At 48.5% G+C, this 23,397-nt stretch overlaps 8 protein-coding genes across 8 annotated transcripts; 2 read left to right on the top strand and 6 right to left on the bottom strand.

The window, feature by feature from the left end:
• The first annotated feature begins 768 nt into the window (after nucleotides 1–768).
• F5Y00DRAFT_107246 (MBOAT, membrane-bound O-acyltransferase family-domain-containing protein) lies at nucleotides 769–2,932 on the top strand. Its single transcript, XM_048003866.1, has 4 exons — nucleotides 769–1,285; nucleotides 1,346–1,386; nucleotides 1,444–2,455; nucleotides 2,530–2,932. The coding sequence occupies exons 1-4, from the start codon at nucleotides 1,021–1,023 to the stop codon at nucleotides 2,757–2,759; spliced, it is 1,548 nt and encodes a 515-aa protein (XP_047863836.1). The 5' UTR covers nucleotides 769–1,020; the 3' UTR covers nucleotides 2,760–2,932.
• F5Y00DRAFT_240014 (uncharacterized protein) lies at nucleotides 2,850–5,508 on the bottom strand. The gene is made up of 2 exons (XM_048008165.1): nucleotides 2,940–5,508; nucleotides 2,850–2,881 (listed from the first exon to the last, which is right to left on the bottom strand). Exon 1 carries the CDS (start codon nucleotides 5,233–5,235, stop codon nucleotides 3,334–3,336), a length of 1,902 nt encoding a protein of 633 aa, XP_047863835.1. The 5' UTR covers nucleotides 5,236–5,508; the 3' UTR covers nucleotides 2,850–2,881; nucleotides 2,940–3,333.
• A 348-nt stretch (nucleotides 5,509–5,856) lies between these two features.
• On the bottom strand, nucleotides 5,857–9,029 carry F5Y00DRAFT_240013 (uncharacterized protein). Its single transcript, XM_048008164.1, has 3 exons — nucleotides 7,928–9,029; nucleotides 6,709–7,870; nucleotides 5,857–6,657 (listed from the first exon to the last, which is right to left on the bottom strand). The coding sequence occupies exons 1-3, from the start codon at nucleotides 8,592–8,594 to the stop codon at nucleotides 6,438–6,440; spliced, it is 2,049 nt and encodes a 682-aa protein (XP_047863834.1). The 5' UTR covers nucleotides 8,595–9,029; the 3' UTR covers nucleotides 5,857–6,437.
• A 2,788-nt stretch (nucleotides 9,030–11,817) lies between these two features.
• F5Y00DRAFT_263074 (EF-hand) lies at nucleotides 11,818–13,157 on the bottom strand (the record flags this gene model as incomplete). Its single annotated transcript, XM_048011474.1, has 3 exons — nucleotides 11,818–12,722; nucleotides 12,833–12,859; nucleotides 13,109–13,157. 3 exons carry the CDS (start codon nucleotides 13,155–13,157, stop codon nucleotides 11,818–11,820), a joined length of 981 nt encoding a protein of 326 aa, XP_047863833.1.
• Nucleotides 13,158–15,198: 2,041 nt separating this feature from the next.
• Nucleotides 15,199–18,496, top strand: F5Y00DRAFT_239987 (spindle pole body interacting protein). Its single transcript, XM_048008163.1, has 3 exons — nucleotides 15,199–16,582; nucleotides 16,636–17,865; nucleotides 17,919–18,496. The coding sequence occupies exons 1-3, from the start codon at nucleotides 15,758–15,760 to the stop codon at nucleotides 18,333–18,335; spliced, it is 2,472 nt and encodes an 823-aa protein (XP_047863832.1). The 5' UTR covers nucleotides 15,199–15,757; the 3' UTR covers nucleotides 18,336–18,496.
• Nucleotides 18,497–18,546: 50 nt separating this feature from the next.
• Nucleotides 18,547–20,088, bottom strand: F5Y00DRAFT_107101 (putative esterase). The gene is made up of 2 exons (XM_048003865.1): nucleotides 18,963–20,088; nucleotides 18,547–18,839 (listed from the first exon to the last, which is right to left on the bottom strand). Exons 1-2 carry the CDS (start codon nucleotides 19,746–19,748, stop codon nucleotides 18,759–18,761), a joined length of 867 nt encoding a protein of 288 aa, XP_047863831.1. The 5' UTR covers nucleotides 19,749–20,088; the 3' UTR covers nucleotides 18,547–18,758.
• On the bottom strand, nucleotides 20,018–21,089 carry F5Y00DRAFT_107084 (uncharacterized protein). The gene is made up of 3 exons (XM_048003864.1): nucleotides 20,721–21,089; nucleotides 20,507–20,655; nucleotides 20,018–20,441 (listed from the first exon to the last, which is right to left on the bottom strand). The coding sequence occupies exons 1-3, from the start codon at nucleotides 20,814–20,816 to the stop codon at nucleotides 20,288–20,290; spliced, it is 399 nt and encodes a 132-aa protein (XP_047863830.1). The 5' UTR covers nucleotides 20,817–21,089; the 3' UTR covers nucleotides 20,018–20,287.
• Nucleotides 21,090–21,957: 868 nt separating this feature from the next.
• Nucleotides 21,958–23,343, bottom strand: F5Y00DRAFT_239981 (RNA polymerase Rpb6). The gene is made up of 4 exons (XM_048008162.1): nucleotides 23,128–23,343; nucleotides 22,802–23,074; nucleotides 22,619–22,738; nucleotides 21,958–22,558 (listed from the first exon to the last, which is right to left on the bottom strand). Exons 1-4 carry the CDS (start codon nucleotides 23,163–23,165, stop codon nucleotides 22,522–22,524), a joined length of 468 nt encoding a protein of 155 aa, XP_047863829.1. The 5' UTR covers nucleotides 23,166–23,343; the 3' UTR covers nucleotides 21,958–22,521.
• Nucleotides 23,344–23,397: the final 54 nt, after the last annotated feature.

Genomic DNA, 23,397 nt, shown 5'->3' with positions numbered 1-23,397 from the left:
AGTGCACTATGTACCTGTCGGGCAGCCTGTTCGTTCGGGGAGTAGCCACTTTTAGTGGGGCTTTTACATCTTCGATGGATGGAAGTGTCGGAACTTGCACTTGTACGATCCTAGCCTTAGGTAGGAAGCTACGAATTTGGCGTCGCCTGTCTTACCAAACTGACGAGAATGAATTTCCTTCTTTCTTTCTTTCACATGCCAATTGATGTTACATTAATGCTGGCCCAGCTCTCGGCCGACTGATTTTTCTTCTTCTATGTAATTAAGATAATATCTATAGTTATCTTTCCCCACTAATCAAGTGGCTCTTCTTTCAATATCCAATGCGACAGAAGGATAACACTCCTTGTCCCCACAGAACCTCGATCGACAGGGTCTCTGATGGATGCAATGATGGCGATACTAACCCATTGGTTCAACTCGCAGCTCGGTACGGCTTTCCCTTGGAGGACTAAAATAGGCTTAAAGTTCGACCAGGGACTCCCGTGGTCTGCCTTCAAATACATATTAATCATGACATGTCTCTAATTAGACATACATGCATACATACATGCATACATCTTTTTCTACATATTACCTATTATTTTTCACATTTGTGGCTACATTCCAATTGATCTATTCGACAACGTACTGCAAGATGCCACATTCCCCTCTCTAGATATTTTCTAGGTACATATGCGTAACGGGACCACCTCCTCACATCCAAGGTATTACATCACTCTTGCTCTTATACCAGGCCGAAAGCGCATCACGATACGAATTTTAACCGAGACCATGTCTTAGCCATTCTCACAAAGGATTGCGCCTATCATGAGGTGGTGCTGTCGGTCCGAGGCTATAGAAGAGGGCTAGATAGATTTCTGCGAAACTCTCGCTGATAACTGTGTAGTTAACCAGTTTCCCGTTAGCTCCCCAACCGCTCTAAAGCTTTCTCCCGAGAACTCCTACATAGATGTGCCCTCACGGCGAAACCTTCTTACTAGCATAGACGTAGTCCATTACGATTATACAAGACCCATCATGGACTCGGCTACTAGTACAAGTCTCGAGACCCCCACGAGGACGGTAACTGCTCGACGAAACGACACTACGAAAGAGCCCGCCTCCAGCGCCACAGTCGAGGTCCCCAATGAACATACAAATGGAGAAAAGAAGTCGTATGCTTTTAGGAAATATAGACATGTTACCGCGGTTCATTCCGAGTCGAGACCGTCCACACTAAGCCATGACACAACGGCCACTCCGAGTTTCCTAGGGTTTAGAAATTTGATGGTTATCGTGCTAGGTATAATATAACCTCTCAGCCGTCTTACCGTAGAGACGGGAACATGCTGACTCTTTCCAGTGGTGGGAAATCTACGGTTGGTAATAGAGAACATGCAAAAGGTTAGCAAACAGCTGGATATCACCGGTCAAACCCTCACTTACATAAACGGTAACTAGTACGGGAACTTGATATGTATAACATGCCACGATTTCCGCCGTCAGGATGTCCTCCTTGGCTTCCTTCTCTATATACTAGTTCCTTGCCACCTCTTCATTGCCTACTCGTTCGAATGGTACGCCGCTAAGCAGGCACGCATCTCGCGAGCCCAATCTGCTAGCAAAGGAGGGACCGCAAGCCCGACCGAAGACCAACAGGCCAACTTCGAGTCCAAGTGGAAGATTATTAGGACTGCTCATCTCCTAAACGCCACTCTGGCTCTAGCCGTCCACAGCTGGGTCGTCTATTTCCACATCTACCACCCCCTAATTGGTACTATAACGGAACTTCATGTCATTATCGTCTATATGAAGGTCTTGTCATACGCACTTACGAATAGGGATCTTCGTCATGCGTATCTCCACCCGGTCAAAGGCGAATTGGCTATCCTCCCTGAAATATATGCACAATGCCCGTATCCCCAGAATATCACGATGAGCAATCTGACCTACTTTTGGTGGGCCCCGACGCTCGTCTACCAGCCGGTATACCCTCGATCAAAGAATATCAGATGGCTCTTCGTCGTTAAGCGACTCAGCGAATTGGTCTGTCTGAGCGTCTTCATATGGTTCTGCAGCGCCCAGTATGCAGCCCCGGTCCTATGGAACTCGCTTGACAAGATAGACCACCTGGACCTAGTATCGATTGTCGAGCGGCTTCTAAAGCTGTCCACAATCTCGCTTGTCATCTGGCTGGCTGGCTTCTTTGCTCTGTTCCAATCGGCTCTTAACGCGCTAGCAGAGATTATGCGATTCGGAGACCGGTCTTTCTACGACGACTGGTGGAACTCGGCTGGCCTGGGAGACTACTGGCGGCTCTGGAACAAGCCCGTCTACCAGTTCATGAAGAGGCACATCTTCTCGCCCTTGATAGGCAGGGGCTGGAGCATGCAGCTAGCCAGTATCGCCGTGTTCTTCGTCTCAGCTATACTACACGAACTTCTAGTCGGTATCCCAACCAAGAATCCCATAGGTATGTATTTCCCCCCCTTTCTTCCACAATCCGATGCTTCAAGCAGGACACGCGCTAACTTAATAATAATATAGGAGTCGCATTTATGGGGATGATCGTCCAGATCCCGCTGATATGGTTCACGCGGCCGTTCTCCAAGATGAAGGGCCCGCATGGCCGACTCATCGGCAACTGTATCTTCTGGGTCTCCTTCACCATCTTGGGTCAGCCGTTTGCTGCGCTAGTGTATTTCTATGCCTGGCAGGCTAAGTACGGATCTGTAGCTAAGAGGATGGCTCTGAATCAACCGCCTGTGTTGAACTAGCTGGCCGGCGTGTGAGAGATGAGATGAGTTACGCCCCATGTAGGTAGAGAATAGAGAAAGGCAAAGGGTATCCGTAATATAATTACATCTTGATCTTTTGAGATATACGCTCAAACGCTATCCTGCTAAAAGTTAGATCGTCACTCAATAGAGTATCCTATACAGTTCTATCCATCGTACCTTTACGCCTAGCGCTCGTATCGAGTCTATACTATTAATTTATTAGGAGAGGACATCCAACCACTTCTTCGCTAGAATGACTTGTTTCTTAGGACTTGCTAGATAACCGATTATATATAACTAACCTTACCGCAAAGAAAATGCAAGGCCGAAATTGAATCCCGTTTTAGAGACGACCTTAGGTGCCTAGTTAACTCGCCATGATGCAAAACCAAACACTAGGTAGGACGAGTATATGAAACAGTTAGACCACCGTGATTACCTATTTTACAATGCGAGAAAACCGCTCACCTCACCTCACCACAGTACTACTATATAGCAAAAGTTACCTAACGTAGGGATTCTACTACACCCCTTTCCGTTTCTACTCCTTTTAGCCCTATGTATTCCTTTTTCAAAAACTCAACGACCTACTACTCGTATGCTTACTTCTCCTCACGATAATCCCAATGGCTATGCTCGCGACAAACAATATGCCGTTGAAGACAGCCATCATGTAAAACGGGGCCCCGCGGGACGCCACGTCGAACAGGTAACCCCCCAGTTTAGTCAGGAGCAGAATCGCAGCGCCGCCGCACCACGAGTAAACGCCCGCGATAGAGCCTTTCAGTTGCACACGGGATACTAGTGTCCCTTCCTTTCGTCTGGGACTAACATCACTGCTGCTGCTGCTGCTTCCACCAGCTTCTTGCCCCAGAAGGGCGTCTGTCTCGGCGTCGTCGTTGGAGCGCGGGATCCCATTCCCTTCCTCGTCATTAGATATAACAGGTACGTCGGCAGCCAGAACGCCACGGCCTAGGGACCCGAGGCTACACACGATGGCGCCGATCTGGCTGATGCCGACGAGTATCATCACCAAGAAGACAGCCGGGCTTCCGCCGCGGTCGCTCACGTTAGCGTACTCGGGGCTCTGGAGTCGCGGGAACGCGATCCATCCCACGAAACCAAGCAGGGAGGCGAATACAAGGGGTAGATTGACCCCGTCGCTCTTCCTGCTGACATACCCGAATATAGGCGCGCACAATAGAGCGGCTAGCTGCGCAACACCAGTCAAAATCGAGGCTAAGACATACGCAGCGCGGCATTCCTTTTTCAGGTCGGGCGACGGGTCATTCGGCGAGCCACGGCAGTACCCGTTGCCGATGAAGAATGCGTTCACATAGAGCGGTATGAAAAGCGAGATGGCGACGGTGCTCGCACGCGCCACGAAGCCCCCCAGATATCCCAGTGCAATGTGCGGGTCCGTCGCACCAAGGCGAAGCGATGAGATCAAAAGCTTATGATATGGGAGCGGTTTGGGCGACGAAGAGGAAATTCCTGTAGAGGAACCATTGGGTCCCGCAGCGTCTTGTGGCCTGCGCAAACCAAGAAGCATGCGCCATCCCTTCCCTTCCTCGCCGTGTAGACCGCGGAGGCCGAAGAATACGAAGACGGCCACGACCAGTGCGACGGCGCTAACGACATAGAAACTGTGCGTGATGGCCTGCGCGGGCGTGACGCCCTCTTTCCTGGAAAATCGTGTCGGCAGCGGTAGGAAAAGAGATAGAGCGACCAAAGCCCCGCAGCCTGTAAACAAGCCTACATATCCTGCGAGAGCTGATGGTCTGCCACCTTTACTCTCAACGCTGCCATATGTGTCAGAGGAGTCCCCCGAATCATCGCTGCCCCTCCGATTACGCGATAGATTCTGGGTAAATATCTCGGGAGTAATCGTAGCGTCGCTCTCGAGGCTCATAGCCACGCTATCCCTCTGATGATGACTCGACTTCCTGCTCGAGCCCGCGCTACCAGCACTCGCAGCATCCCCGTCCCCTCCATCCGCACCGTCATACCCATCCTCGCTATCCGCACCCACCTTCTCGTCACTCGTCAGCACAGGCAAAATAGCCGTAACCATAGTCGCCGCAGCCGTAGCGCCCAGCGCAAACGCGATCCGCGCAATGACTAAATCAGGATACACATCGCGGGCCTGGACGAAGCAGAACAGGCTGATAGCAATAATCCCGTACCCCAGGACGGCGACCCAGCGCACGCCCAGACGATCGCTAACCAGGCCCCAAGCCGGGCAAGCTACGAGCGCAACGACCTCGTCGACAAAGCCTAGGGTACCGACGATGTCGCCGACGCCCGTCTTCACGCCCAGCAGGTCCGTGATGACAAACGAGACAGCCGAGTTAAGGAAGACGAGGAAGGAAATGCTGAAGAGCGCGATACCGAGGAGATACGTCGTAGCCTGCAGCGGCGTCGCCGTGCGGCTGAAGGGCAAGAAACGCCAGAGAATGCGAGACCGCGCCATGGTACCAAGATTCCCTGCGCTGGTTGGTGGTGATGCTGGTGAGATTGGTGGCGTATAGATGATGCTGGGGTTACGGAGGGGTCGGCCGGGTTGGTTGCGCGCGCGCGAGATGATGTGGAGGGATGCTCGGAAAGGTCGGGGTTGATCGATTGGGTTTAATATACTATATTGTAATACACTATAACGAATGTGGTTACATTTTCCTATATAAAGTGGTTAACAATTATAAATATTGTTGCTAAGAAACCTTAGCTAACAAAGTTGAAGTTGAAGTTGAAGTTGGTTGAAGTCGGAAGTAGCTTCGGTGGTACGTTAGGTACCTAGGTTATAGGTGGGTTCGTACCTACCACCTAGGTATATGGGTTGCAGGTGGAATCTCAACAAGGTAACATCCTATTTTAGCCCCGGCAGCCGGACCTTCTCCAATGCCTGGCTCGGTTACCGGTCACCAGGATATAGGGGATATACTAAGTTACCTACCTACGTAGGTATGTAGGATGTATGTAGGTATGTATGTACGTCTATGTACGCTGAACTTAACTGTAAATTGTAGGTAATATCACATGTACTGCTGTTAAAGCGGGTATCTAACCATGGAATTCAAAACATCGAATCGAAATGCACCTATCATGACGCGCTGGCATTGAGACTCATATACACGGCATATGAAAAAATATAAAGTAAATGCATCGCCTAAAAACAAAAAACAAACAAAGTAATCCGGTTCATGCCTATTCATTGAGGTGTATCTATCATTAGTTCTGTGTGTGTTTTTTTTTTAGCGAGCAGTCCCTTGCTCGTTCCTATGCTGTAGTCCTAAGTAGTCGCCCGTTCTCTAGGGCATCTGAGATAGGACACCACGTAAATGGCTTTCAATATGATCCCCCTAACGCCGGCGATGATGAAGCGTCTATCCCTAAGTCCCTACTTCTTTACAGGATCCCGCGTATCGTGCCCGATGACCTCGCTAGCACACCGCAGATATACAACACAAGCAACGTCGTGGCCAATTCCAGCGGGAGGAACACGAACGCGCACGCCATTGCTATCAAGGACCAGCGGAATTGAGTAATCCTCTCGTCTAAAGTCACTCCGTGGGAAGACCCCTGCTCAAACTGGCCCCAAGGTGCCCGCTCACTCTCGGAGCTAACGTCTCGATCATAATCAGAATCGCCATTGATATCCTCGCCAGGCTTGGATTGTCAACCAAAGTGGAATCCACTTGGGAAACCCTGAGGACGCGTGCGACCACCATAGCCACCACCACCACCGAAGCCTGGCCCGCCGAAAGAGGCACCACCGTTCATCATGCTGAAGAGGATCTCCGGGTCGATGCCGCCGCCCATACCACCACCCATGCCACCACCAAACATGTCGGAGGGGTCAATCAGATCGTCTCCGCTGTCGTAGCGAGCACGCTTCCTGCAAGATTATTAGTGAAAGAAGGATTAGGAATGAGGAGCTGATACGTACTGAGGGTCGCTCAAGGTCTCGTAAGCTTCGCCGATATCCTTGAAACGTTCAGCGGCCGCGTCGTCGTTGGGGTTCTTGTCCGGGTGGTGCCTGATAGCAAGCTTGCGATAAGCTTTCTTGATAGCGGCCTCGTCGGCATCTTTACCGACACCGAGAATCTTGTAGTAGTCTTTACGCTGGCTCTTCTTAAGCTCTAGCTCCGCCCTGCGAATTTCCTTGGCGATGCTTCGATCTTCAGGATCTAACTCCTGGATCGATTTCCACTCGCGAACGGCATCCTCCCACCGCTCCGCTTGACCCAATGCGTTAGCCTTTGTCTTCCGGGCCTTGATGTACGAAGGGTCCAAGTTGAAAGCTTCGTCGCAATCGGCAATCGCCTCGGCGAATTGCTTCAGCTTAAGTCGGCAGAGGGCCCGATTTTGGTACAGCTTCGAGTTGGTGCCTCGGTTGGAGGGATCAACCTCCAGAGCAGCTGAGTACTTGTCGAAAGCAGCCTGCCACCGTCCAGCCTTATACTCCGCATTGCCCTCCTCCTTCATCCTGTCCAACCTCTGAACAGTTCTAAGCCATTTCACACCTTCCTTGAAGTCGGGATCACAACTGAGCGCCTTTCGGAAATGCGTGATGGCCTTATCATTCTCTCCTTGGGCATATAGTGCACGTCCCCGTAACACTAATGCTTCCGGGTCCAGATTGTTCTGCCTTAGAATAGACATTGCTACGTTCTGCGCTTCTCCTAATGAATTAGCACCTCCCATTTTGAGATATGCATTGCCTCGCATCAGTTGCCATTTTCTAGGCTTGCTCGCCCCGGGTCCAAGCAACTTCTCAGCCTGGTCCAAAGCGTGTAAAACCATGGAGCCAGATATGGCGCGGTCAAGGGCATCCTGGGCTGCTCTGACGTGATGCTGCATTTCCCTAGCGGCAGCCATATCCTTGGCAGAAGCAGGAGGCTGGATACGGCCAAAAGTAATCATTGCCTCCTCAGGACGTCCTAAACTGGTGTAAATCCGGGCCAAACGTAACAGGTACTTAGGGTTATGGGGGTCTAGGTCCACAGCTCGAACACAGTCGTCCAGAGCAGCCTCATATTGGCGGTCAGACATGAGAGCCGCGGCACGGTTGCTAAGGTATGTAGGCTCGGTAGGGATAAGCTGGATAGCTAGTATACGTGTCAGTTTTCAAAAGCGCAATATGATGTGATTTCGCAAGAGCATACCACTCGTGTACTCAGCAATTGCTCGTGCATAGTCCTTCTGCTTGAAAAATCTATTTCCGTCGGCCTTGTGAGCCTCGGCCGCTTCCGCATCGGTGGGAACCGGACTGGAAGGGTTCGACCTATGAGGCGGAGGAGCCGGGCCTTCCGCCTCATCGTTCACATCCTGCTTCACTCCATTCGTAGGAGAAGGGTTGACGGGGATAGTAAAAGATTGGGTTTGTACAGGAGGTGGCGAGGTCGGAGGTACGGCCGGGGTATCTTTGTCGAGATCCATCTTGTCCATCTTGTCGACGGAATTCCTACTGTTCAAATTATACTGAGCAGATAAGCGCTTGAGCTCCTCGGGTGGTAAATTCAAAGGATGAATATCAGTATCGATTTTACTTCGCCTCGAAGAAGAGCCTTGGTCGCTTGAATGTCTCGCAAAAGAGCGAGAGGTCCGCGATTTAGGCTGCTCCCTCTGGGAAGGCGATGCGGGGCGCAAGGGCTTTTTGGTGGGGGACGATCTAGTAGAGCTGATGGAAGGTTTTACAGCTGAAGAAGTTTGCTCTGAGCGAGGAATTTGAGGCTGTGGCTTGTCTTGGTAATTGGGGGTGTGGTGAGATTCGCTGCTATCGCCTGCAGTTTGTTTCTTTGGGGATTTTTTCGAGTTGAATAAGCCCTTCATTTGGAATGGAGGTTTTCGGCTTTAGTCAAGCGCGGTACGTAGATAAGAAAAAAAAGTTCCCACACCTCTATTATTACCTAAGACAAGGTAATAATAATTCGCTATGGTTCCCGCTTCAAACGCTCTTCCGCTGTTCGATAACCTTCTGCTTGATGCTGGATCCCCGTAGGCCCTAGTGCGAAAAAAATAAAAAATGGTTAGTTAATTCCCCAAAGACCAAGAAATAAGAAAAGCTTAGAAATAAAGTGTCATCCGTATTTCGCAACACCAAGTTAAGCTATACCAATTGACGTTTGACATGCAAAGAGCCACAGCGCTCTCAGTGGTGCGTTCCTGGACTGACCAACTACTAGTGGATTTGGCATGAATTGTTGCTTTAACTTGAAAAATAAAATAAAAATAAATTCACTTACGCCGTGATTCCGACTTGTAAGACACACCGCCGCGCGGTGCTAGCCCTTCCCTTTAGATACTAGGCCAACTCTGGTCGAGTCGCAGGCTGCAGGAGAAAAGGGACCTTTTCTTTGGTTCAACTCTTTTCTCTCGTTTTTCGGTCGAACTGGGGCAAAAACCTGAGCTGGGAGAACAGCAATGGTGTAAACCTCAATGTAAGTGAGTGACTAGAAGATGCCCGAATTAAGTTTGAGGGGCACTAGGAAGGCCGCGTTGGTGGGAAAGCACAGCGGTGACGAAAGAAGGTTAAAAGGTTATGAGGGACGGTCAAAACCAAAAAGATGGTTTAAGATGTAAGAATTGTGAAAGATGACAAGACAATAAGGAAGATACGATTTATCAGCCTGTCAAGACTTTTTTTTTTTTATCCAATGTACAGGGACAGCACGGTACCTTCGCCTTCTCGCACAGCCAACTTGCACAAAAGCAGATAGTGATGTGCCTGTGTGCTCGCGTCTATTGAATAAGAATAAGAATCATCAGGCTGGTATTTGAAATTTGTGAAATTTGGAGAAACACCCAGAAAAAAAAGAAGTCCCGAATACTTGGTCAGTCAGCGGGTCGGTGCATTGACCAGAGGTTATCAGTACATGTCCCTGTGAATATGTATGCTTAGCCTAGAATTGTTACGACATATGTAGGTATACACGTACATGTATAAATGGGATGTACTATGTCATGTATTATACATGACATAATACCTACCTATATGTACCTAGGTACAATACTTTCCAATAACCAGGACTCCAGAAAACTCCAGCCACCCCACTACGACGTGCTACTACGTAGTACTTCCTACCTGCCTACCCGTTGCCCGCATCCTGCCAGCAACCACTCACTACCACTGTCCTTTAACAACATCAACCACTGTTATTCTATTGTTCTATAATTCTAACCAATATCCATACATGTTGATCAAACTCTTCGAGGGGCCGAGTTCGGTTGGCCAATAATTCAAAATGAGGGGCATGGGTTTGTTTACAAGTTGTTCAGCGTCTACAACACAAGTCCAGCGTTCTGAATGGCCATATATCTCCGCAACGCTTGTTCACGTAGCATCCTACCAGGCTGCCAGGCCAATCTCATCAACACGCTTAGAATTAGAGAGGCTGAACAATGCGTTGTGCTCGTAAATTGCAACGCTCACTCTGGCAACAGACTGACATCCTGTCTTCTGCGTTGGTCTTGAAACTCTCCTCTCTCCTGCCATCCTGTTGTCTCTTTTCTCCGGCGTTTATCTCCTCTGATATGAGTCTCATCAAACCTCAAATTGATATCATCGTTGGCGGTTCGTTAAGACCTGCTGTTATTACTGTACTACTGTGCGCGGACAAGTCAATCCTGGTAAGCCGAGATGAAAAGACGGACAGGGGTCGCAAGGATCGTTCCGAGGGCGGCAGAAGACCCTGCAGCCAAACACCCAAGCCCACTCTCCCCAGCCAATGGACCCCTTTCTCTTCAACCGATTCTCGAAGCTTCTATGGGGAAGGTACAAATCTGATATGAGAGTCTTAGCAGTCTTAGGTATCAAAACGCTTGGGCTAGCGGGAAGATACCGTCATGACCGCAGGCAGCATCAAGAAAACATTGGGACTCGAACTCGCCAAGCCGCCAAGTTGTGACCGTAACCGAGTCTGTTCTTACATATATACACTATTCCTTCTACTGTGGGTTTGTGGATTTGTTTCAACTCAAGCCTTTGACGCAATACATAGCAAATGCTATTATATAGCCAGAAAGATACTAGGTATGTAATGGGTTATCAAGTTGGCCTGCCACGCGGCTGCCACACTACGTAACTTGTCGGGTCGCGGGTCGTTCAACCGGGTAGCTCAACATTGTCGCTAAACCCAGTTTATGCAGGGACAAGGTAAGATAATTCACGTGTGGTGATGGGTTGTTCTGGTTGTCCTGGACTCCTGGCGGCCTCCGTGGCCCGTGGGACAACCGGGTCAAATCCGTTGTAAACGCTTACTCTAATTGACTATAATTTTCTAATTAGAAGCCGCCAATCAGAGCACGTTGTTTTATCGCGAGGCTGGTCCAGATATTGATAACGTTATGTTTGTACCACAGCAAACGATATCAGACCTTGTCAGTCAAAGTATCATTAATACGTTACGATCCTCACGTAGCACATGATCTACCAAATATAAGGTTGAAATGATCTCGTGCCACCCGGGTATTTGGTATTTGGTAGTTGGTAGTTGGTAGTTGGTTAGGTATGTAGTTGGCGGTTGGCGGTTGGCTCAACAATGCAACCTGTCAAACTCTATCCAGAATTCGGATATCGTTAACCATGTCCCCGGTCCAAATTCAGTAAGGTCTCTACCTAGGGTTCCTTACACAGACAGCGTATCTAAGCTATGAAATTACGTTTTTATACTTGCTCATTTCTTCGATATCTCCAAGTTCAACTTACCTACCTTATAAAAAAACCCCAATCGCGTGGATTACGGTACAACTTTCTAATATATACCGCTTTTTATTTCAGGTAATTCAACTACTTTGAAATACATTAAGGTCTACCGTCTAGTCTGAATAGAATCCCTAACCTCCTAACCCCCTAACCTAGTACCTTGTAGGCCCCCCGAATACGAAAGGACTTCGTATTAAAAACGCAACGTAATTGCAGTAACTCCTTACACTAGCACTCAAGAAATGCCTTTCACGAAGCCCTGACTAATGCCCCGATCCGTCCCATTGTCCGGTACATAATACAAGAATTAGGTCTTCTCATCAAGGGAAATTTTAGTTTTCTTTTTCAACTTTACTCTTCAGAAGCCTCGTGAGAACTCGGCTCTGACGATCCATTACCACCTACGATGGAGTTCACGAACTCTTGATACTTGAATACCTCACCGCGTTTGCTCAATCCGCCGGCCATACTCTTGCTGAAAGCTCTTCTTCCACTGAATCCGAGCAAGATCTTGTCCACCTCAGTCGCCGTCAATGCCCTCTCTCCTGGTTCCGGCGCCGTGTGTAGCAGAGCATCACGCAGCTCGGTGAAGTCCACTTGACCGCTATCATCGTCATCGAAGGCGGAGAAGGCTGATAGTAATTCTGCACTCGGTGACATCGCGGCCAGCGTCGTAGCTATCGAGTTGAGGAATACCGCAAGGGTCGTCGTTTGCGGGCCGGCCGAGGGGAAGAATTGCGAGACGTCGGCTGGGCTAGATGGCAGTCCTTTGAGTCGGTCTACGTCAGTATTGATATTCAATGGCCTAGGGTACAAGATATGCAGCATACCGAGCTGATTGAGCATGTCCACAACATCATCCCTATTTACGACACCGTCGCTGTCTCTATCCAGGATCTGGAATACATCCCTTAGTACTCGGAGCTGTGCCGGCTGTAATTGAGAAAGTGCATTCCCCTGAGCCGCGGAATGCAGTGACGGTTGAGTCCGCGAGGATATATGTGCGGGAGAAGCGAGAGATTGTGTAAATGGCATATCGCTTGTTTGACCGTATCCACGAGGAGTCAATCCGTCCGAGCTGGTAGGTGATTCTACTGTAGCAGCAAATCTAGAAGGTGTATGGACGCCGCTAGGTTTTGAAGGAGACGGTGTCGGTGTCGTATATTTAATTGACGAGGGTGACGCGGGAGACTCTGGTCGTCGGAAAGGGGAACTTCGAGGTGAACCGTATCCGAGAGGCGATGGCTTGTAACCCGCTGGTGTAGCCTATTTGGTATAAGTATTTGAACCAATCTATCACAAACCAAGGAGAGGCGATCGATGCAATGCAGGGAGCTCCGCAGTCAAGTGGGTTTCTATTACTCACCATTGTCACCGATGTCCCAGGACCGTGCTGCAATCTTGATAAGTAAACAAAGCAGAAAGTGTTCTTAGAGGCGTGCTGAACAACGAGCTTCAACGAGCTTCAAAACGACAAAACTGCTTCTCGAATTGAACTTGGTGGACTATCGTAGAGGTTTAATGCATGAATGATATTGTATTAGGTTTGAATTTCGCCCAGGTGCGCATCGCATCTCGAACATTTGTTGTATCGTTGTACCCGTATGCCAGATCGTTGCGGGGCAACGCACAACCCACTTACTGGATTTGGTAAGTACTAGATTCATGCGCGCGACTTGACCCAGCTCCATTGTCCAATAATTGATATATAAGACCTTTCAACTAAAATTTAGGCCTTGAGCTTCTTATGTCTATTTCTTATATATCAAGACTTTGCCGACAAGTTAGTTTTACTTAGTATCAAGGCGCGGGCATTCTCTATTTAGAGCCCTAGTTATCTAACATTACCTAGGTATGCTTTCCAACACTAAAGCTGAAGGAGTCAACGATAGAGCTTCTCTGATACCCTTCAAATTCTTCAAAGCCTCGTCAATTCTACTTCTAATCAATAACCAAACCGTTACTATCAGTATGCTTAATTATACATACCCAGTTTACAGTATCATTGATATTATTATAAGATATGTTATAGTGGCATGGTGTTGGCTACGGGGACTTCGTAGTACCAATAGGTACCTATATCAACAAAATAAAAGTTCCGTAGTTTTCATTCATTCAACTGTTAGTCTATGCATACCCGCCTAAGTATAGTTACTAGACATTTGAAAATGTACACTTGATACGTGTTTATAGTCGTTAACCTTAGAGTCAACTGGGAGGTGACTACGGATGGCCTCCGTCTACTGACTGCTTATCTGGAAACTATTGAAGGGCTAGTATAACTAATTCTTAATAAGGTACAGGTATCCTCACATGAACGTACGGGACTACGATGGAATGCATCCGATTTATAGTTTATGGAACATGCGACTAGAATCAAAACTAATCGGAGACTATTATAATAGATAGCCAGGGGGGTTAAGTAATATTTTGAAGTATTGAGGCTCTTGATGAACTAGATAACCAGACTCTATGTTCCTAATGCTGTCACTACACGCAGATACGCTATACATTTATTACTAATACAGCCCTAAAGGAGGATTGGTCTCCATTATAACATGACGATTGTCCCGTAGATTCTCTTGTAGCATACTATACGTTAAGTATAAAATTATTATTACAACTGCTAAATATCGTATCTTCGCCTTACAACTAAACATTTCTATTTCGATGTAACTCAAGACATTCTATTTCATCTCGCGATAAATTAATAGGACAAGTAGTATGCTATATACCAAGTACGATATGAATAGTCGGTAGTTATAGACTTCTAATATGTCACTTATGTAGACTTGGTAGAACCATGAGCAAATCTACCTATAATAGACCCAATTGCTCGGAAGTAGCATATTCGGCCCAATCCTTTCTTTTTATCTCTAGCTCGATGACTGTAATATAGATCCTCCAGGTATTCCTTTCTCTGCGTCGGACCAACCGGTCAGAATGTGGAAGCTTGGCATTAGATGCGGATGGCTGCATCCGATTAGCATCTAGCATAAGCTCATGCAGAACATATGCGGATATATGTGGCTTCCGACCGATATTATTGAACAATAAATAGCATGGCGACACATTTGGCTTGAGCCTAGCCCGCTGGACATAATCGGGCGTAATCTAGTTCGCAATATTGTAGCGTAGGTGTGTAGGCGAAAGGCTCTCAAGGTCCCCTCGCTCCTGGGCCACATTAACATTGATACCACATACGTTAAAAAAAAATATAGAGTTGTCCGGAAGACGAGTTGCACGGATGATCCTTGGCTTAAGTAGGTAGATTTAGTTAGATAAGGTTGTGGCCTTTTCTTAGCTTGCCTCTTGTGGTAAACGAGGCGCTGGCCGATTGCGCAAATGGACTATCGATGTCGTACATGTTCATAGATGATGTATGTTAATTGGTCCATGATGGATCTGAATCGGTGACTGAAGTGGTAAATTGGTCGCTGCTGGTGGGGTTAAAGGACCATTTTGGGGGTGAGTGGAAAGCCATAAGCAGCATAAGTAAACTGATAGAGCGCGTTTTCGCTACGTTTTAGCGCTAAAGAAGACGCTAAAAAGAGGAGATAGGAACTAGCCCCCCCTTAGCCCCCCCTAGCACCCCCAAAGTTTCTAGGGTCTACCTGCGCTAATCATTGGTCATAATGATGGTTACAGGGGTCCTACCAAATCCCAAAGGTTCAAGGGTCTGGTTTGATACGAAACGTCTTTCGCTTTCGTCTCGTACCTTTTCTTCCCACACCCACATCTTGTCCCCCCTGCTCAGGGTGAAATACTACCTTTTAAGTTCAAACAATTCCGAAGAGATGGCCATGTAGCAGATCATGTCTCGGTCGTTGCTTTCTCTGACTCCGATTTTCTGTTTCTCTACAGTAATCGCTGGCATTGTTCAACATCTGGCCTGATTTTTATTTATTTTGGTCGGTGGAACGTACGACCAATCGAGATATCAAGATACCCATATACCCATATACCCACGACGACCCCTGACTCCTGAGTTGCGAATGGCACAGCGGCGCTGATCGAAAAATCCCCGCAACGGGTCAACTAATCGCACCCAGCCTCAATTTGACTTGAACGCAGTCGCGAGACGAAGTCGTAAAGCTGTATATACTTTGGCGACGCATTGAGGCCTAGACTTCTAGTATTATCGGCTAAAGCAACTAAGGCGATTCGGTCGTGACCGCGGGGATCAACGCTCGAGCAGTCCACCCCGAGCGGCGGACTCGTCAACCGCGACGATCATACCAAATGAGAATAACCGACTGCTAGTCCGGCTAGTGTAATTGTATCAACTCAAATGGCGTTCCCCCATCTTTCGCGAACAAATACGAGCCAATCTCTTTCCAATGGCGGTAGCGGAAATCATAACCATCGCACATCGCTTTCGTCCTTTCTGTCGTCGCGCTCGCCCTCGCAGATGTCTCATAGTTCGCGCCCTCCAAGATCCCCCCAGCCTCCAGTGGTAAACAACGACCGCACGTCAGATCCCAGCTCAAAATCCAAGACTTCATCTCTTGGCAGCCAGACTGCCGAGTCTTCGCAACATTCTTCTCTCTCACCGCCGAGGCGGCCTAATCCTAATGGACAGTCTCCCAGGAAACTACGTTCCCAGTATCCTCGCGAGTCTTCCGAGAACCATGTCGAGTATATCTTGGTCGCCTCCTTTGACATCGACCGAGGCCCTGTCATGGAGCACCAGTACCCTGTCGCGATAACCGGTGATGAAAACATGTTAGCAGAGCTTATGTTACCAGACCAAGTCCATTCGCGTACTCAAGATTGGACTATCTTTTTCTTGCATAAGGACACGACCCAGGAGGACGATGACGAAGAGAAAAAAGATAAGGCAGAACGACGGAAGAGGAGGAAACTTAGAAAGGACAGGGCCGCTGGGATCATAAACGGAGATGACGATACGAATAACGAGCAAGACGAAGACGAGGAAGATGATGACTGGGACGATGATGAATCAACCGACTCGGAACCTGAAGGAGGAGAGGGTCCTCCATTAATATACGTATTAAACTTGGTTTACACGAGACACGACAAGAGCGTGAAGAGAGGCGCTGTAGTCAAAGCGATGGCTATATGTACACGACACCCATTTCTACACATATATAAGGTTAGCTATAGTGCCCCTTGTGCCATCCCGCTCTACTTCTCTAACTATGATAGCCTCTACTGTTGCTTGCGCTTGAAGAATATTATAAATCTCCTGTCCCGGAGACGCTGGCGTTGCTCTATGAAGCCGTCAATAGTATGGATCTGTCCCTAATGCCAAAGCTCAACTTGCTTGAGAGGTATCTCTTGCAGGCCAGCAATAATCAAGATCTATTCGTCGAAAAGTTTGAACGAATGATACAGAGGCGAATCGCCCAGGACAAAGCTGAGGGGGTTGGTGAGCCATTCGACGCAAGTAGGAGTCCTCCCAAGCTGCAGGGTATATCTCGGGCTGGGACGAAAGCTCATCTCGAAGGCCAATCCGCGTACTCGGTTCCACGAGACACTCACGAATTCGAGAGCAAGGTCATGTATAAGGGCATTCCTATCCCCGTCAAGGTCCCAACAGCAATCATGCCGGAAACCGTTGGGGATTTTTCGCTCATAAAACTCATCCAGACTTTTTCAGAGCCGCATGCAAAGTCGACACAACAGTTTTCTATACATACTCACTTAACTACGAATGGCCCAGGAACCCATCCTATAATAGTACTTGCTAATGCACTTCTGACCCAGAAGAGGATAATTTTTGTTGGACATAATATGCCGTCAGGAGAGGTTGCAGAAGCCGTCCTGGCGGCATGCGCCCTTGCGTCTGGCGGTCTCCTGCGGGGATTCACTAGACATGCGTTCCCTTACACAGACCTTACCAAGGTTGACGATTTGCTAAAGGTTCCCGGCTTTATTGCCGGAGTTACGAACCCGACTTTTGAGCTGCACCCCGAATGGTGGGATCTTCTATGCGATCTCCAGACAGGACGGATGAAGATTAGCGAGAAGATCGAACCTGCGCAAATCACCGAAGGACTTGTATACTTCCAACAGCAGAACCCGTCCTTTGCGAACATGCTTAGCGGGTCATCTAATACAGCAACCACGGACTTTACCGGAGATGTAGTATTCATGAATGACATACTCAAGAGCATAACAGCGAGGCGCGGAGAACAAGTCATTCGAGCCAAGTGGAGAGACTGGGTCGTTAGATTTACTAGGATAGCCGCGGCCTTCGAAGAGACGGTGTATGGGGCAAGTGCCCTTTATATCGGAGGTGACGAGTTCGAAACTCTTACGGGCGGACACGGGTACGTATGGGCGGACGAGGCTGCCAAGCAGAAGGAGCTTGCTGGTAACGTGTGCAGGATCGAGGGTTGGAGAAATACCCGAAGCTACTATAGTTACATCCAAGTGAGACAGCCTTCGTTAAACTGTCAATCCTTCCCAACTAACACTAGTTCTAGGACCTCGCCAAATTATATACCATCCGGCCCCTAAAGGGGATAGACCTACACCATATGCACGACCGGCTCCGGTCTCAACGTCTAACCCCAGCACAGAGTAAAGAAATCTATTTGACGTTTGCCCAGTACGTCCACTCGTACGACGAAATCAGTCTACTATTGTCGGTAGCTCCCGAGTCCCACGCGGGACTCTTCTACATAGCCCTGGGGCTATTCCATAAGGACCGGGACGTTAGGGTCCAGACGTCGGAGCTCATCGAGCGCATCAGCGAACACGAAGCCGGTCATCACTGGTGGAAGGGGATGAGCCGGTTTGAGAAGCTCGCCTTCCACCGGATACGGCGAGAGGTGGATGCGGAAATGAAGAGTAAGCTTGAGAAGGAGAACTTGAGCCCCGTTGAGAAGAGAAACAGCTAGAAGCAGGAGAGTAAAGGTGGTTGGTTCAGGCCTAGCGATGCAACTCGGAGCGAATTATTGTCTTTTTTTTCCTGCCTGAAGATATCCGCGGCTTCAAATGTCAATATATACCAAGTAATCTGAACAAAGAATTACGTTTTGAATTCTTTAAGCGAGTCGATATTGAGGGTATATATATTTATATATTCCGAATTTTTACGAATTCTTATTGCTCTCTCATGACAGGCGAATTGCATCTTCTACTTAAATTAGATTTCTTGTTGTTGTTGCCTTCTCCGTTAACTACCACCAATACTAGAGTTTCTTCTGTTCATTCTACGTCGCTCCAACTTCGCGAGTCCTAGATTTAGATTTAGAAAAGCATACATGATCTATCTACCATCGGATTCCAAGTGTTGCGATCGTTCAAGGAGAGAAATGCTCCTACGAGAACAGGTACTTCGCAGCATGCTCGACGTGATCCTCGGCAAACGTCGACATGAAGAAGTACGAGTGATCGTAATCCTACACACATCAATTAGCTTAAATTCTCATTCCCATCCTCGAGCCCGTCCAAGAATAAATAAAATAATCACAGAAGCAGGGAAAAAACAAAAACAAAAACAAAAACAAAAAAAAAAAACTTACCGGCTGGAACCTCAACTCCAACCCCTTGACCCCCGCCTCCTTAACCGCCTTCTCAAAGTTCTCCGGCAACAGCTGGCCCTGCTTATAAAAGCTATCCCCAGTCCCCACATCGACCAGCGCCTTAATATCCGCGCCCTCCGGCCACCCCCTCACCAGCTCCGTAGCATCGTGCCTCTTCCACGCCTCGCGGTCCGGGCCGAGGTACCCGGAGAAAGCCTTCTCGCCCCAGGGGCAGCGGGAGGGGTTAGCGATGGGCGCGAAGGCGCTGACGCTGCGGTACTTGCCGGGGTGTTTGAGGAAGAGGGTGAGGGCGCCGTGGCCGCCCATGCTGTGGCCCGTGATGCTGACGCGCGCGGGGTCGAGGGTCGCGGGGAAGGCGGCGAACAGCGCGGCGGGCAGCTCCGAGGCCACGTACGACTCCATGCGGTAGTGCGCGCTCCACGGCGCCTGCGTCGCGTCCACGTAGAACCCCGCGCCCGCGCCGAAGTCCCAGCTCTCCGTCTCGCCGGGGATGTTGGCCCCGCGGGGCGAGGTGTCGGGCCATACGATGGCGATGCCCCTGCGCGCCGCGTGCGCTTGGAAGAAGCCCTTCTCGGTGCAGTTTTGGGGCGTGCAGGTTAGACCGGATAGGTAGATTAGCACGGGAACCTTGGACCCGGAGACTGCGTTGGGAGGTAGGAATAGGTTTACGTCCATAGGGGTACCTGTGCTGGAGGACTGGTGTTGCAGCTTGAGCAGCCTACCGCCGAAATTGGGGATGCTGGCTTTGGTCTCGAAGGCGGCCATTTTTGCGATTAGTCTAAATGCCACCGTGTGATATAAATGTTAAGAGTCTGGAATAGAAAGATATGATCTGTGAAGTCAATTAAGTCTAACGGTGTGATTATGCTTCCAATATGTACAGCGTAGTGAATTATGAATTAGGTACTATGATGCGATTGCTGCATCAAACGGTAATGTGCTTTTGGTGCCCCTCAAGCTCCTCCCTGCCTCCCCGGCAGTTTCGAATTGTCTGATTGTCAAAGACGAAGAGGGGAGAGCTAACCCCGCTGATGGGTCCTGGGTCCTAGAGCAAGCCATTTTTCTTTATCTACCCCACATTCTAAGCCGCTTGAGCGACGTCATTGGCAGCTTCTAATTCCAAAAAGAACCCGAATACCGATTAGACTCCGTCGCCGGCAGCCCGTTAATAAACGGGAAAGTCGGTCCAACTTCGCATTAAGTAGTGTTGGAGAACAAGGCTTGGAAATATTAACAACAGACGATTGTCTGCTTCATTAGCGCCATGCCGAGTTGCCAACATTTTCGAAAGTTTCGTCGTGCGCCTATGCCTTCGTGGTTTGGTTGAGCGCGCACTCGAAGGATGTGATCAAAGTATCCCACTTTATGGTCGACAGATCCCATTTGACGGGGTTGTAGAAGGATACAGCACCGAATGTGCAACCGGTTGGCGACGTGCAGATCTGATCACAGCGGCCTCTATACAATGAGTTAGCTGGAGTGCGCAATAATAGTAAGGGAGAGAGAAATATCCTGCAACTTACACCTTAGGCCAGCAGTAGAAGGCATCGCCATCGGGAGCGAAAGTCTTGGCATTGTTGATTAGGCCATCGGGTAGCTCGTGGCAATCGTGCATCGAGTAGACCTCATAGTGGCATGTGCCTGTGGCATTGGCGCCATTGCAGATCAGGACCTGGATATTCGCGAGTTAACAATTTGCGCTGCGCGGTATGAGAAGAAGCGAATGATAGAACTTACACCTCCCATGTCTCTCTTAGCCAATTGCGGTGCCGGAAGGGCAGAGATGCAAGTCGCAGCTGCGATAAGACTGGTAATGATAGATGAAAAATGCATTATTGCGGGTGGATGGAATAATGTTGCGATGTTGTGTTTTGGTAAAGAAACTTTAGAGCGCAAGACGAGTTTGTGTGAGGTAAGAAAGGGTATTCGTGCTTGGGTTGTGGGTTGTTAGGAACGATGGGAATCGGGATATATGAATGTAGACCTGGCGAACAAAGGAAGTGCCAAGTGGAGTTTTCTGTTTCCCTGGCTCCTGCCGGTCTGTACGTTTGTAAGGTCGTCACTCCTGCTATTTACCACAGAGAACGGGGAATAAAGTGGGCAGGAAGGAATATATGAGGGAAGTAATGCTGCAGTAGCTGAGTAGTGGTAATATTGATCGACAATACGGCTTCGCTTAGGCAAGATCAAATCTCGAGTCCTAGAATTTGCATCTGATGTATCTAGGGACGGGATATATGGATTAGGTGGATAAGGTAGGCATGTGTGTAATAATTACGTGTATATATTGTGAGTTGGGACAAGTTATAAATTCGTCTTATCCTCATTCCCGTTTGCCAACGACAAACACCATGTCTCGTTTACTTATATGAAGGTTAGTTATATATAATTGCCTGCCCAACGTAAGCAGGGAGCAGCCAAACGCCACAGAGATAGCATGTAAATCTGCAGCATGCTATACCATGCTATCTATTGTCGCACAATTCTAACGGTACAGCCTTGAGAGAATTTAAAGGCAATACTTCGTATTCAGTGGTCACGTTATTAGTCCTAAAGGGGCAATTTTAGGACCCTTATGTGTGACGAAGCTGCGAAGCTGCCGAACCTAAGGGAAAAATGCGGCTATTGCTGCATGAGCTGACATGCATTTTTCAACCTTTTAAACGGTCAGCCGACGTCATAGGTCCGATCCGCTGGTAAGATGTTGTCACTTGTACTGATTGGTCTGTCTGTTTAGCGGGTCGTAGCGGATGTGACCCTCGGTAGCCTTACATTAAATGTGGAATAGTCACACCGCATTGGATATTTCATGCGGAATTCAATTCAATACGAATATTTACCGCTATTTTAAGCTCGCCTCTAGTAATCCGTATTCTACATAGGGATGAGCTGGCAAGTCTTTAGAATAGATCAGATGAATTCGCCTATACATATTTTTGACACAAGCGCCATTACCTGCTACATAGTGAATAGGCTCGGGTAAATTGTAGGTGAATTTATAAGTCCTATTAACAGGGACATAAAATGCATCAATTGTTTTTCGTTGACTATTAGTTAGAATAACTATAATAACAACACTGAAAATCAATCTGCAGCTACCTAATGGCAGTCACCGGTGAACTCGGCGAGGGAACTCAGCCGGATCTGGCAATATTTTTCTTGTCGGCGCACGTGGTCATGGGACATAGGCTCACCGCTTATATCCTCTGCACTGGATGAGGCTGATAGGGGGTTTGCGGAAAAGCTGATAGCGGAACCCACACCCGCCATGCGAGGCGATTTAGTTACCATGTAATCAACCGAGTAGATATTAATTCCTCGACGCCGTGTACTCAGAAGTATTATGCCCAGGGGAAATTTTGATATATTCCGAAAAGCAACCACTAACTCCGTGCTCGTGCAAACTTCTCTGAGTCATCCGACGATTCCTTCACGCATAGTCGTATCGGTCAACCCTATCCGCTGGAGGGTCGTTCGAAGCGATGCTAGAGTCGGTTCAATATCCAGATTGCGAAAGGCCGAGGGAGCTGATATCGTTCTACTGGAGCAGCTCTTCGCAGGACCAATCCTCGTAACTGTGGAGTTAATCAGCACCAACCAATTACACTTGCGGGAATGGAGAATTCAAGACGTACTAGCCATCGGGAAGATAACGGCGGACGATCAGAGGAATCTTCTTTTCGCGTAGCTCCTTAATAGCAATCTGGAGCGGATCTGACTCTCCTTCTAAATCTACGAGGACAGGAGCATTCATACTATACAATATCCGGTTAACGTCTGCTAGGTCTTGACCTTGACCTTCGTCAATGTTGCTTTACCTGATCTGTAGTGCTCTGGTACCTAAAACACGAGCTCTCTCGTATTTCGTTAGGTATGGAGTGGTAGATCGCTCCTCGTTAGGGATCTTCTTGTCTTTGTTCAACTTTGTCGTAGACTTTGTTCGGTTTGCGGCAGCAGACGGATCGCCCGAGACGACAACATTTTCTTCCTCGTCTACGCCTCTTCGGGTGAATTCATCCTCCTCATTGTCGGGAACTTCGGGATCGAGCTCGTCGTCTATGGGCTCTTCATCCTCGAACATAGGCTCGTCCCTGCGACGCGTTAGAGCACTGGGCACTCTGTATGTGCTAATAGCGTAACTTACGCTCCACCGACATCCCCATCATCACCGTAGTCAGACATTTTGATTAATGAAAATCACTTAATAGACTTGAAAGGAGAGCTTTGTATGCCTAAAGATTGGTGTAGCTGTGATGTTGGCTGGCAAACCGCAGACGAAGACGCGATTTGGTAGATGCGATGCGAAAAATTTGGAAAAGCTGATAGGTAAAAGAATCGAGGCCAAGGATTGTTTTGACTGCACGTCCACCGTCTAGCTAGAATTACCTAGAACTAGTGCAGAACTAGCGCTTTG

Source organism: Daldinia vernicosa, assembly GCF_022497035.1.
Source record: "Daldinia vernicosa strain CBS 139.73 unplaced genomic scaffold F5Y00scaffold_30, whole genome shotgun sequence".
NCBI lineage: Eukaryota > Fungi > Ascomycota > Sordariomycetes > Xylariales > Hypoxylaceae > Daldinia > Daldinia vernicosa.
The sequence above is the reverse complement of the archived record's forward strand: the minus strand, read 5'-3'. Positions and strand labels throughout refer to the sequence as shown.